The 14,718-nt window shown below is 37.7% G+C and overlaps 1 protein-coding gene across 3 annotated transcripts in view; it reads right to left on the reverse strand.

Annotated features, from left to right (window-relative positions):
- The window catches only part of LOC134660830 (inactive ubiquitin carboxyl-terminal hydrolase MINDY-4B), a 125,267-nt gene that overhangs the window by 94,507 nt on the left and 16,042 nt on the right, over positions 1–14,718 (reverse strand). For 2 of the 3 annotated variants that reach the window (XM_063516659.1, XM_063516658.1), the window contains exons 4-6: positions 8,336–8,525; positions 7,887–7,952; positions 2,169–2,239 (exon numbers count right to left, since the gene is read on the reverse strand). In XM_063516659.1, coding sequence (XP_063372729.1) covers positions 2,169–2,239; positions 7,887–7,952; positions 8,336–8,525 — 327 coding nt within the window. The remainder of the gene's footprint in view (positions 1–2,168; positions 2,240–7,886; positions 7,953–8,335; positions 8,526–14,718) is intronic. The other variant, XM_063516660.1, reaches the window with a different exon arrangement.

Raw genomic sequence — 14,718 nt, forward strand, 5'->3', positions numbered from 1 at the left:
GACTTTATTAGGCTGAGAGTGTGATACTCTATTCTCTCCTGAAGTTGTACTAAAATTACTTGGCGGGGTCTTGGGTGGGGATGATGGAAGTCGTTTTCTTTTATCATTGTTCTCTTTCTTTTCGCGTTTCTCCTTCACAATAAGTTTATCATTTTTAATGATGGCGTACTTGCCAGATTCTCTGGCTTCTAACATTTTTGGGACTAGAGCCTTTCTTTTTTCGAGGGTCTCTTTTGGGAAGTCCTCGGTTACACTTATATTCTTAGGGAAATTCTTTCTGTTTTTAAGAAGTTCCATTTTTCTCCAGCCAAGGGTGAGTACTAATTTTATTGGCCTGATTCTTGTTTCTTCCTTCTTCCCAATTCTTTGCACTTCACTGATCTCCCACATATCCCAATCGTTGGACTTTATCGAGTTCTTATTGATATCATTCAGAATTTCCAAAACTATGTCCATAAGTTCTATATTTTCGTTTTCCTCTTCTTTTATCCCAAAGAGTATTAGGTTATTTTTCCTGGCATTAATTTCTAATCGCTTCACTGTAGATTTTAATTTATCTATTTCTGTTTTCATGTGAAGTTTAAGCTCAATTGAATAATGGGAATTGGGTTTTATTTAGTTTGCAAGATTACGAAAAGTCACATGACTATTTCATCTTGCTACGTATAGGCAAAAGGGGGTGGGGAGTTAGGTTAGGTTAGCGCGGGACGGAGTAAGCTTCTTACCATCTATTTATTTGTAAAAACTACGTCGCTCGTCGTTGTAACCGGACTTGACGGACGGATTTTGAGTCAATTTCCGTCGTTAAAAGCGATCGGTCGTTATAAGCGGAGTCGTAATAAACGGTTGTACTTTCATAGTAGCTCGTACTAAAACCAAACAAGTGCCTATACTTACGTCGCTATAAGCGGTTGGTTGTTATATGCGAAGTCGTACTAATCGGACTCTACTGTACATACACGCAAACAACATTTTTTTGCTTTGGTAGTGGGGCAATAATAGCAAATGATCTATAGCTAATAAAATACCATTTCTAAAGAGTACATATGCATCCAAATTAATCAAACGAATTAAGAATTTCACGACCACGTATCTATATGTCACAAACGTGGACTCTAAAGTCCGTGGCGGTGACAGATTTTTGAGGCCACGGTCGTGACAATTTGGAACATGTTCGGTATTACCTAAAAATTACCTTCTACTTTGCAAATGTTAAATAACTAGCTTAATCTTCAATTTATGGCGTATATTTTATGTTACAAAGAATAAAGTGCAACTGGTACTTATTTTTAAATTTCAAACACGGCGGTGACGCGTTAAGGTTGATCATTTTTTACAAATTAACACAAATAAATAATTTTTGACAAAACTTCTTCCATCAGCCATTTGCAAATCTGAAAACAACACAGTGTTGTCGTTCTTAAAAAACTTTACAAAGGCTGCCATGAGTAAAGATAATTTTCTACCGAGTACCGCATGTTTATATTACCACGCGCGGCGGTGACACGAAACTGATCACAAAATGTATGTTGTTTAAAATTGTATAAAGTCATTGTATATCCATACAATTTTTAAACCGTGTTGTAGAACAGAGATTAGTATTTTATATTTAATATAAATTCTTCCAAAATCACTTCAAATTTTTTCAAAAAGAATTAAAATATCACAAAATCCGGGGAAGTCACACTACACGGTCCGGGACATTTCGAACTTGTAATTTTTTTTATATGTTTTTAATACTCGCAGGACAACGCGCGGCGGTGACACGAAACTGATCACAAAATGTATGTTGTTTAAAATTGTATAAAGTCATTGTATATCCATACAATTTTTAAACCGTGTTGTAGAACAGAGATTAGTATTTTATATTTAATATAAATTCTTCCAAAATCACTTCAAATTTTTTCAAAAAGAATTAAAATATCACAAAATCCGGGGAAGTCACACTACACGGTCCGGGACATTTCGAACTTGTAATTTTTTTTATATGTTTTTAATACTCGCAGGACAATAAATTTAGGTTAAGCATATTGATAAATTGCTAAGTATATTGATAAATTGTTTACTTATTTTCCTAAAAATAAATGCTATTCTTACGTGTTACACAAAAAAGACATAAGAATAAGAATTACCCAAATACATGTTGAAACAAAATAAAATGACCTTACTTATCACACCCTCGTGACAGCACTGCAGCATACAGCAACAACAAAGCGCCGCATCCTTCTTCAATTTTAAACTAAACAAATAAAATAGTTGCTTATTTTTAAAACAACCTTACAATAAGTAAATGGATAACAAGCTTTTCTTTTTTTTAATTCTACAGTGAGTAATTCGGGTAATTGAATCATTTTGGAAATATAATAATTTCTTAGGTACTTATCTCAAGTTATCTCAGATGAAAACCAGTTACAAAGCTCAAAATTTGTCAGATTAAATTAATATACCAATCACTTAAACAATGACTGTATCAAAAATCGAAGTCATATTCATTCAGGTTTATTTTGTACCTATCGATAAAGACAATATCAGATTTTTTTAAATAAATATAAGTAACGTCTTCACATTAATGAAACAAAATAATGTTTAGGCAAACAGAATCTACCTGCATTCTGTTAAATACATGATTGATCGAATTGCCATATATTATGCGATTGCCGTGACTGCCGTTTAAATTTTTAACTTTTAAAATTGAGTTTATTATGCGTTATATTTGGGTTACACTTACTATCAGCAGTTTACATATATTCATATTCATATTCATATTCATTTTATTTATAATATTAATAATATTACATGTCAATTGTGTATATAAAATAATTTATAATTTATTAAATTTAAATAAAGGTAAAAATAAATTTATTTAACTATTCGTTAATTTATAATTTAACATTTAAAAACTCTTCCAAACTATAAAATGTGTGCTCGAGAAGCCAACTTTTAAGTCTTCTTTTAAAACAACCTACAGAAGGAGCTGAGGTTATAGTTACTGGCAGCTTGTTGTACACAGTTGGACACATGATGTGTGTTATCTTCCCTGATCTCGCAAGTCGTCGCTTAACCGGCAGAAGCCTGTTTGGGTATCGGAGCGGACGGGCTGAGTCTGCGCGTTTTTTATAAGTGTGTAGATTAATGTGGGCATAAATAGCAATCTGTTGTATTAATATCGACGGCATAGTCAGTATGCCCAGTTCTTTGAAGAAGGGCCTCACGGAAGTATCCTGAGACACCTGCATTACCGCGCGCACGGCTCTTTTTTGGAGTCGGAAAGCGCGTTGCCAGTCCGCTGCGCGCCCCCACAACTCTGTGCCATACTGCAAGAGTGAGTGAATGGTTGCGAAATAGCAGTTTCGCACTACGTGCCGCGTCACGACTCGAGCCAGGCGGCGAAGTGCGAAACAAGCACCACCGAGTTTCCCGCAAAGTTTATCTATGTGGGGGGCCCACGATAGTTTTCGATCGATTTCGAAACCGACGAACGTGATGATATCTACTTGCTGCATGCATACGCCACCAGACTGAACCCTAAGGGACCTCGGTGTACGGCCTCCAACGTGGAAGTGAATAAAATGCGTTTTGGTCATATTAAGCGCGAGGCCGTTCAGACGAAACCACCGTGATAACTGGTCTGCTGCGTCATTAAGCCGGGTCTGCAGGCTATTCTCGTCTGGTGCCGTTACAATACCCGCCACATCATCGGCGTACATCAAGATATCGGCCGCCGTTTTTGCTTCGGGGAGATCATTAATTATTAGGGAAAACAGTATGTTCGAGATCGACGATCCCTGGGCCACACCCATAGTTGTAGTCAGCGGATCCGACCTGGATAACCCTCCATCTCCCACGACTACCTGCGATCGGCCGCGCAGTCCGTCAGTGAGGAGGCTAAGAGCATTTCCACGTACGCCGTAATGTTTCAGCTTAGCCGCGATGACGCTGTGGTCGGCCACGTCGAAAGCCTTGGAGAGGTCACAGCAGAGCATCGCTACTTGCTGTTTACTCTCCAGAGCATCCAAGACCCTGCGTACGACTTCGCGTGCTAGATCGGTGGTACAGCGGCCGGACCTGTAAGCATACTGGCGGTCGGAAATTGCATTTGTCGAGTTTAAAAACGTTGTAAGTCGGCAACACAATCCATTTTCTAACACCTTAGCGACAATCGGAATGATGGATACTGGCCGGTACCCGTCCATATTTTCTGTTTTCCCTTTGCCTTTAAAAAGAGGCGACACCTTACTAATTTTTAAAGACTTAGGGTACGATCCTTCTTTAATACATAAGTTGTACATATGAGTGAGAACAGGTGTTATAGTAGAGGCAATTGTGTTTAACAAGTCCATGGACAGTCCATATACGTCTTTACTCGTTTTATGTGGTATTCGGGCCGTTATTATATTGTAAACTTCAGCGCAGGTAAAACGGGTAAGTCTTATGGAGCAGTCAGTCGGCGCACGCACTGCACTCAGCTGATTGCGCACTCGGTCAAGGTCAGCGCGGGGCGCTCCGCATGCTATCGCGGCACCAACGAATCTAGCGTTCATGGCATCTACCGCTTCTTTCTTAGTGCTATACTTTACGCCCTGCGAGTTTACTACGAGTTCTGTGAAGTCGATAGGAGGTCGTATGTTTTTTCCTCTTTCTTTATTTACTACTTGCCACATAGTTTTACACGAGCTCTGTGACGCGGCTATCTGATTTGAGTAAAATTGCGTTTTGCTTTGTTGAATCGCGTGATTATATTTGATTTTCAACTTATCTATGCATTTGTTTAACGCATCATTTAAAGGGAACTTACGTTCGAAATTAAGACAGTCGAATAGTAAAGCTTTAATATTTAATATCTCTTGGGATACCCACGATTCGGTATTTTTCGAGCGACTGTGTTTTTTCAATGGAAAACTAGTGTCTATTCTGTTCGATAAAATATTATTTAACTGAGCCGATAATAATTCAGCTGTATAACTAGTATTTGATATAAAATTCGTCCATTCTATACATTCTATCGTGTAGATGAAATTGTCGCGATTTATTTTGGAGTAATTTCTGGATAATCGTGGCTGTGTGACAGGTTTTGTACACTTACTTGTCACCTCTATACGCACTGCGAAGTGATCACCTATATTAGTTACGACAGGAGACGTTGTTATCGAGCCTACATCCACGTTCGTGTATGCGTGGTCAAGTGCAGTGGATGAGTTAGAACTTACGCGAGTGGGAAACGTTACTTCGTTCCTACAGTCGTGGGCCGTCAAAACCTCCTCCAGATTTTTAAAGTCTAAGGTTTTTTCTCCTATGCAATTAATATTCATATCACCTAAAATGATGTAATTTTTATTTAATTCAGTGACTTTATCGAGCACACATTCAAGGTGGGTCAGGAACTCCTTAGTAGCAATTAGGTTGGTACGGTATAAACAAATAAAGATGATATTAAAATCTACCAAGTAAACAGCTGATAGCTCGCATACTAATTCTTTAGACATGTCAACAATTTCAGGTACATTCACAGCTTTAATACTATTTTTAACATAAAGGCATGACCCACCGTGAAGAGATTGTTTACGGCAAAAGTATGATACTAGATTGTATTTGTCTACACTAATACATTTTAAATTACCTTGTTCTTTGATTTGAAAACCCCACAAAGCTCAAGTTTCCACTATTTGAACCACTCGCTACGCAGCTGGTTCAAATCTGGCTTGGTCGGGTCTCAATACTAGCATAAAACAAATAAGGTCAACGGGATAAATGCAACTATCGTCGCTGTGCGTGCTAAAGTCGCCATGTGTTTTTAACCTACTTTTCAGGAGACACAAAAAACTGTTTATTTCGATAATTATTGAACATATACAAATGAATATTTTTATGACAAAAGTATTTGCATAACACTGATTTAAACTTTCACGATTTTTACACATTATTAAATTATACAACGGGACTTAATCGCGTATCTAAGTTTTAAGATTTACCTCCGACGTTTCGAGGACGGCGTTGTCCCCGTGGTCTCGGAGAAGACCCGTCCTCGAAACGTCGGAGGTAAATCTTAAAACTTAGATACGCGATTAAGTCCCGTTGTATAATTTAATAAAGTATTTGCACTTTAACATACATTACGGAATTACCTGAAATTATATTTTAGTTTCAATAGCGTGAAAAAAATACTTTTTCATAAATATGTTACATAGCGATTTTGGTTTGAGTCATAAATAACCTCTAAGTGTCTTACTTGTATATGGCTAGATTTAATTATTAAGGACCTTATACAATTTGTGTGCTTTATCGTCACATGGTTATTTAATAAAATGATGCGGGTGTTCAATAAAACAGATTTTTTTTAAGTCGATACCTATATTGAAAATTTAATCTCGAATGAATAGTTTACGTACTTTTTTTAATTTTAGCTAGGTATTAGGTACTATTAATACTAGGTACTATTAATATTTCCTTGATTGTAGCCAACACAAGGGTCACAGCGGTATTTATGTGGCTTTTGTTATCGTCTAATATTTCTTTAAATTGATTTCTCCCAGCAGCATACTTGTTTTGTTCTTGGCACCAAGTAGTATACACAGTATGCATACGAGTAAAGGATTCAAACGACTCTTCTACATAATATATTTTGCTCGACAGTAGTGACTTGGTACTTTCGGTAGGTATATATTCCAGCCACTTATTAACAGACTCAAATTTGAGTGGTTTAGTTAATATCGCTAAATTATCAGAGGTGTTACGATCTACTCTTCGAATTTTCTTGCTACCTATATCATCTGATTCAATAAGGTCACAAGTAGAACGAATCCATAGCTGTAAGGTATATGTTTTTTAAATCAAATATAGCTAGAAACATCTCATCTCATGCCATTTGAGCCTGGTAAATAGCAATCAAATCCAAAAGACTTTTGATGTACACCTGTGGAAGATTTTCGTCTACGCAAGTGGCAATATGTTTTATACTTGAAACATTTGTGTATGATTTTTCTTAGCGCCCCATGTCGATAATTGCCAAAAATACTCAAATGTATCATTCCGGATCTTGTCATTTACAGCCTTTTTACAGCAGCACATGAACAACTTCTGACAGATATTTCAGCTGCTCCATGATTACAAGGCTTGTCTCTCAACTTACGGCGTTGCTTCGAAACTTCCACTAATGTTGTATATCGTGAATCTATCATAAATAAAATCTTTCGCTTGCACGGGACTCAAATAAGCACTCGAAGAAATATCAAACTTTGATCTCTTGTTGTACAAATAACTATTACTTAACGGCCTCATTTTCTAAATTTTCATTTTTTTCTTGGTTTAATTGACACTTCATCGTCCTTGTTATTAAAAAAAACTCTCTCTGCTCTGTTTGGAGCCCGTTTGTTCATTGAATTGCCACTGCATTTCGTCACTGGGTGTTAATGTTGCTGTTGAGTGATTCAGTCTGGTGTTGTGTTTCTAAATTGTATAGGTAAATGTTCACGTTATAAATTACATTGCGTTAACATTATTACATATTTCTATTAGGTATCACATACCTACATTTGTTAAATCCTTAAATATTGAAATAAGCTCCACGCTATTTTTGGAGCATATGCGTATAGAAATAAGGTTCAAAATGGCATTAAAACCTAAAAACCGACAAAAATCACATAGCGACTTTTGTAGGCACAGCGACGCTATGGGGTATTGTAATGCGGCCATATCGTTAGTAATTTCTTGAATACGACTGTTCGGCACGCCTAATATGTTTCGTTTTATTCTCCAAAAGTAGCTCAAGCCTTTCATCACTAGATGACGGGAGCTCTTGTTATACGCGTTTAAAAAAAGAGCCCCATAGTTGATTTTATGTGGTCTACCATACCTAAAATTATTGTTTTACAAATTAAGTGCTTACCTACCAAGTATAAATACCTCTTCATAAAAATCTGGACATCCTCCAAATTGGTGAATTCAAATAAGTGCAGCTTGCGGGGCGAAAATAAGTAGTAAAATTATTATTATAAGTATTATGAAGATCGTGTTTTTGGGCGGGCAATAAGCTATTTTTCTTACGCGGCGGGTAGAAGACACAATGCTTAATTTATAGGCAATGGCTTCTATACATTTTGGTTCTAAATACATTGAAATCTTCTCCTGAAAAACTACATATGCCAAGATAAAATGTATCTCCCAGCAAGGCTCCCAAAATTTATGCACACCTCCTGGGATTGCACAGACTGGGATTACAGGCATTTAGGACCAAATGAAAGTATTAAAATGATTTACAGCTTGTTTTTCTTTTCTAATTTGATTGGCCTACTAACCGTTTTGCAGATCGCAAACTGATACTTAAGTCCGATGCTATTACCTTTTCGGTAACTCCATCTTGATAGTAGGTCGAGCTGTGTTGCACGTACGTCATATCTGATGGCAGTGCCACCACTGCCTTTGGCTGACCCGTCTGCGGAGGGGTCATGCCGCCCGCGCACCGCCATATTACTTCGCTGCACGCACGCCATAGAGCTTCTTCCTGGCGCTCCTCAGAAGGTCGTAAGTAACTACAATCAGAATTCTCTCGTACATGTATAATACATTTATTGTTGTCGGACTTCCAAAAAATTCGCAGTATTTGTATGTCGATGAATCTCAAAACAAAAAAAGCGGCCAAGTGCGAGTCGGACTCGCCCATGAAGGGTTCCGTATTTAGGCGATTTATGACGTATAAAAAAAAACTACTTACTAGATCTCGTTCAAACCAATTTTCGGTGGAAGTTTACATGGTAATGTACATCATATATTTTTTTTAGTTTTATCATTCTCTTATTTTAGAAGTTACAGGGGGGGGGACACACATTTTACCACTTTGGAAGTGTCTCTCGCGCAAACTATTCAGTTTAGAAAAAAATGATATTAGGAACCTCAATATCATTTTTGAAGACCTATCCATAGATACCCCACACGTATGGGTTTGATGAAAAAAAAATTTTTGAGTTTCAGTTCGAAGTATGGGGAACCCCAAAAATTTATTGTTTTTTTTCTATTTTTGTGTGAAAATCTTAATGCGGTTCACAGAATACATCTACTTACCAAGTTTCAACAGTATAGTTCTTATAGTTTCGGAGAAAAGTGGCTGTGACATACGGACGGACAGACAGACGGACAGACGGACAGACAGACAGACAGACATGACGAATCTATAAGGGTTCCGTTTTTTGCCATTTGGCTACGGAACCCTAAATAAGGGTTCCGTTTTTTGCCATTTGGCTACGGAACCCTAAATAAGGGTTCCGTTTTTTGCCATTTGGCTACGGAACCCTAAAAAAGGGAACCGCCTTCAAAAAACCAACCCACTGAAAAGTACAAAATAATTTTTATATGGCACCCCTTTACGTGTCCAGTCCCTATCCCGTCGTAAAGCAAATTTTTGCCAAAAAGTAATTAATACCTAATAATAAGAAAATTAATAATCATCCGGGTAATTACTTAGTTTTTGAAGTCGGTGCCAAACCAAAATTTTTGAGAACCGATATTTTAGACAACGAAGAACGCTGCACTTACTTGCATTATAAAGACATACTTAGTTTGCTCATTAATTTAGTTCTTGTAAGTACTACGTACTCTTATTTTTTTTCTGATTGGTAGTAAAGACTGTTTTTGTTGGTTTGGCACCGCCTTCAAAAACTAAGTAATTACCCGGATGATTATTAATTTTCTTCTCCAGAATGTAACAAACACTTTTCTGAAAACCGCATCAAATTGGCTGAACCGATTTTGATGCGCGAGATAATCACGAACAAACATACACACATACATGCGTACATTCATATATACGGGTCAAACTGAGAACGTCCTTTTTTTATAGGCAGTTAGAAAAAAGTTCATCGACCCACCCAGTGGAACTCTGCAACATAGGCACACGACGACAAGTCGGTTAACCAAAACAAAGTGTGCCTATGTTGCACCAAACTTAAGTTCCACTCGGTACAGCAAGGGTTCAGCATCAGCTCTATCTTGGGTATTGCTCTCCCAAGTGCTCATCAAGATGTGACAGATTACCAAAATGGCGTGGGCCTATGTTGCACCAAACCTGAGTTCCACTAGGTACAGCCAGGGTTCAGCATCAGCTCTATCTTGGGTACTGCTCTCCCAAGTGCTCATCAAGATGTGACGGATGGCCAAAATAGCGTTGGCCTATGTTGCACCAAACCTGAGTTCCACTAGGTACAGCCAGGGCCGTCCTGGTAGAATGTTCGCGATCCCAGGACGCCTCCCCAAACGGCATATTGTGGGAAACGCCGGTGTGGGTTTAGTGGGTAGGCTCCTCCCCTTTTTTCATTACTGAAAAGAGCTGGGAGGTGAGAGTCCCACATACCCCCCATTATGGACCGACGTCGGGGCCAGAGGGACGATGCGTAACAGCATTCCCACATCGACAACAAAAAAAAAAGGTACAGCCAGGGTTCAGCATCAGCTCAATCTTGGGTACTGCTCTCCCAAGTGCTGATCATGATGTGATAGATGACCAAAATATTTGGGCCTATGTTGCACCAAACCTGAGTTCCACTAAGTACAGCCAGGGTTCAGCATCAGCTCTATCTTGGGTACTGCTCTCCCAAGTGCTCATCAAGATGTGACGGATGACCAAAATAGCGTGGGCCTATGTTGCACCAAACCTGAGTTCCACTAGGTACAGCCAGGGTGAACCCTGCCAGCCAGGGTGGTTTGGTGAATCAGCTCTATCTTGGGTACTGCTCTCCCAAGTGCTCATCAAGATGTGACGGATGGTCAAAATAGCGTTGGCCTATGTTGCACCAAACCTGAGTTCCACTAGGTACAGCCAGGGTTCAGCATCAGCTCTATCTTGGGTACTGCTCTCCCAAGTGCTCATCAAGATGAGACGGATGACCAAAATAGCGTGGGCCTATGTTGCACCAAACCTGAGTTCCACTAGGTACATCCCGAGTTCCACTAGGTACATCCAGCGTTCAGCATCAGCTCTATCTTGGGTACTGCTCTCCCAAGTGCTCATCAAGGCGTGTCGGATGACCAAAACAGCGTGAGCCTATGTTGCACCAAACCTGAGTTCCACTAGGTACAGCCAGGGTTCAGCATCAGCTCAGATCTATGTATACTAAAACCTTCTCCAGAATGTAAGAAACACTTTTCTGAAAACCGCATCAAAATCGGTTCAGCCAAACGCGAGATAATCGCGAACAAATATACATACATACATACATACGGGTCAAACTGAGAACCTCCTTTTTTTTTGAAGGCGGTTAAAAAACAATATAAAAATTGCTTTTAAAAATGTGCCATTATATTTTTGATCGAACTCATCGATTCCTGTTTATTTTGTTAAAACCTACGAATAATCAAAATTCAAAAACATGATATCCGCGATAATCATATATATATATATATATATATATATATCATCCGCATAGTCATCTCGCTCACGCTTACTTTTAATAAATCCTGTAATAAATCCTGTACCTACAGCGAAAAAACACCTAAAGAGACTGTTTCCTTGATGGTGCCTACACATTATTCAAATATACCTACTCGTAACTAAAGTCCGTCAACCAAATCTTGTCAGTAGTAAAAGGCGGCAAATTTGAAAAATCGCGGGTTAGCAACACTGTGTTCAAATAATTCCAAAACGCGTGTCATCTGTGTTTTATCTGTGGAATGTGGATCGTGAATGACAGCCGTCACCTTATTTGTTTTCATTTGGTTTTCATTCTGAATCGTTTCTGTTTCAAGAGATATTTCTGCTGTCACCATTAAATACCAATACATTAAATAAGAATAACCAAAGCTAAGGGGCCTACAATGTACAATCATGCTCGTTGATAGTAAACATTACTAAAAATTGAGGTTATGACAAGTATTGGAAGAACTCTTTCGAACTTTTAAGATTATGTTCAGTTTTTTTGTTTTAGGGTTAAAAAGCATAAATAAAATTAAAACGTATGCCTAAATCTATCCAACAAGACCATAAATTGTGTCCTGGAAACCGTCCATAGGCCCACATGTCTAATATTTTCAGCAATCAGTTGTGACTATTTACAAAGGTAAACCTTTTAAACAGTATTAAGAGCCTTGATTATATCGCCGTTCTTTCGCAATATCTACCTAATCCATACATGTTTGTTGCAGGATTAAATCTTGCCCAATATAAGGCGTTCGTAGTAGGTAGTATCTTTTCAGACAATACTTACCTATGGCGGTTTATGTACGTGTACAACGCAACCAAGTCGAAAAGTGACCCTTATCTTATTTACCTTTAAATTAAATAAACACCCAAATATCAGTTGTTTTATTTTTAATATGTATATTGTACAATATATACCAATCAAAAAAATTACACAGGTATGTCATATTCATCCAGAACAGTACACTAATTTACATTAACAAGTGGCATATTATATTGTAAATAACAAATATATGCACTATCTAATTATCTGCATTTTGATATGATTTTATTTTAGTAAACTTACAAGACATAGATAGGGAACAAAGAGAATATAAGCACTACGATAGGGATAGTTTTTGATATCTTCAAATTTGTTCATAATTTTGATTAACATTGTTTTAACATCGCTTTTAAATTGTCCGTCCATGTTTCAATTTTTTTCAATAAACTGCGAGTGACAATTTGAATTGACGTACGCAGGGCGCGCTCAGCGGAAAAAAAAACTGTTGGTTCGATGTACATTGCTGCTTTTCTTAGCGCAATACTGCTCTTTGAGTGTTGCCCTACTTTAGTTTGCTTTACATTGCTACTGACAAGATTTGGTTGACGGACTATATTTACACACATTGTTTTCATTTTTATAACTCTCATCCTACATAGCCATAGTAAAAAGTATCCACCCGCCCATTTGGGTAAATACCGGGTAGATAGGTATTAGGTAGGTATTTACATGGTGGATACCCGAGTGGATAAATTGGATAAATACCTGAATAAATGAATGCATCTAATCATGGATGAAACTTCTGATAATATAAATTTACTGAAAAAACAGTGTGCCAAATGCCAATAGTCTTACATTTATAATATGTATAGAATCTGTAGAAAGATATAATTTCTTGTTATAATGGAAACCGAGTCCAGTACTGCAAAAAACTTGTTTGAGTGTTTAAAATAATGTGTGGAAAGTAAAAATATTCCCTATCGTAATTTAATGGGATTTTCATCTGATACCACTAATTCAACGGTTGGCATATGTACCTACATAATTCCATGTTCTCGCGTATAAAAGATGAATTACCTAGCATTGCATGCTTTAAATGCTTCTGCCTCAGAATTCACTTAGTGGCATCAAATGGCTTACCTACACCTACCAAAATCCTTTCAAGATACCTTGCGTAATATAAAGGCAAAAAAGCTGATTGAATTTTTTTTGGTGTTGACATCCAGTTTTGCAGTTTAGTTTTGCAAATAAAATGTGGTTGTCACTAAAACAAAGTGTAGATGGGCTCCTACAACAACTACTTGCACAGATCCCTTACTTCACCGAAGAGGCATCTGACGAACCTTCTAAAACTATAGATGAAATTCTTTGTGTTGAAACGTTGAAAGATTACCTGATGACAAATTACCATGTATTTTTATCATATTCATTAGGGCTAGGTACTTCCTGATTTCAACAAATTATTTCACTCTGTTTCATCGGCTGAAGCCAGAAGTTCAGACCAGGGATGTTGCGAACATCCGCATCCGCATCCGCAACCGCGGAACTTCCGCATTATTTTCAACATCCGCATTCGCATCCGCATAAAACCGATGCGGAGCTTATGCGGATGCGGATGTCGAACAAGTCGGTACAGGAACGTCTTAGCGGCGGCGTAAGTGCTAGGTCATTTCGTAATTACCTATAACGAAATCGTCTAGATCAGTGTTTTTCAAACTTTATGGTGTCACGGCCCTTTATGACCACTAAAATTTTTCGCGACCCCCAAACCCCGTTTCTACGTTTTTCTATCTAGTACCTATAACAAAGGAACCACTGGTCAGTGTTTGTCAAAAAAGCCCTTAAAGTTTTGATCCCATTTGCTACTTCATATTTATGCGAGCTTACGTTTTCATCAATGGTCGATATCAAAACCAAAAAAAGGAACTCAACTGTAGAAAATAGTTGCGGATTGGTTAACTTATGAATACAGAGTGATTAAAGTTTTAATATTTACATACATAAAAAAAAAAGGAATAAATAGATTGAATTCGGAAAATGATTTAATTGTCTGCGTGTCGCGGCAGAAACCGCGGTTTGACAAATTAAGAGTCAGAATGAAACAAGCTCATTCTTCACACTGAATACAGTTAAACCTTCACTTTTAAAATACAGTTTACCAGATAGGTAATGATTTGTTTTATTAATATGTACATTAACGACCTTTAAACTTTAAATTTTAAAGGATTGGATTATTTTTAAGTTTAAAAAATGAAATTGCTTTCCATAAGTTTTTCTCAAAGCTGAACTTCGCGACCCCCTTGGACAAGTGCCGCGACCCCCCTGGGGGTCGCGACCCACACTTTGAAAAACACTGGTCTAGATCCAGAAAAGTCGGCCAAGTTACTGTTTATTAAATATAACGCACCTATATTCTTGTTCAAATACTAAACGTTTCCTTTTTTTTAAATAAAAAAATACTAAAAATGTAATATTTGACGTTTTCTAAGTACCTAATCTTGACATCCGCATCCGCATCCGCATCCGCGGATGTGAGCCTTTAAAAATCCGCATC

The sequence above is a fragment of the Cydia amplana genome, chromosome Z, assembly GCF_948474715.1.
Source record: "Cydia amplana chromosome Z, ilCydAmpl1.1, whole genome shotgun sequence".
In the NCBI taxonomy this organism is placed as follows: Eukaryota; Metazoa; Arthropoda; class Insecta; order Lepidoptera; family Tortricidae; genus Cydia; species Cydia amplana.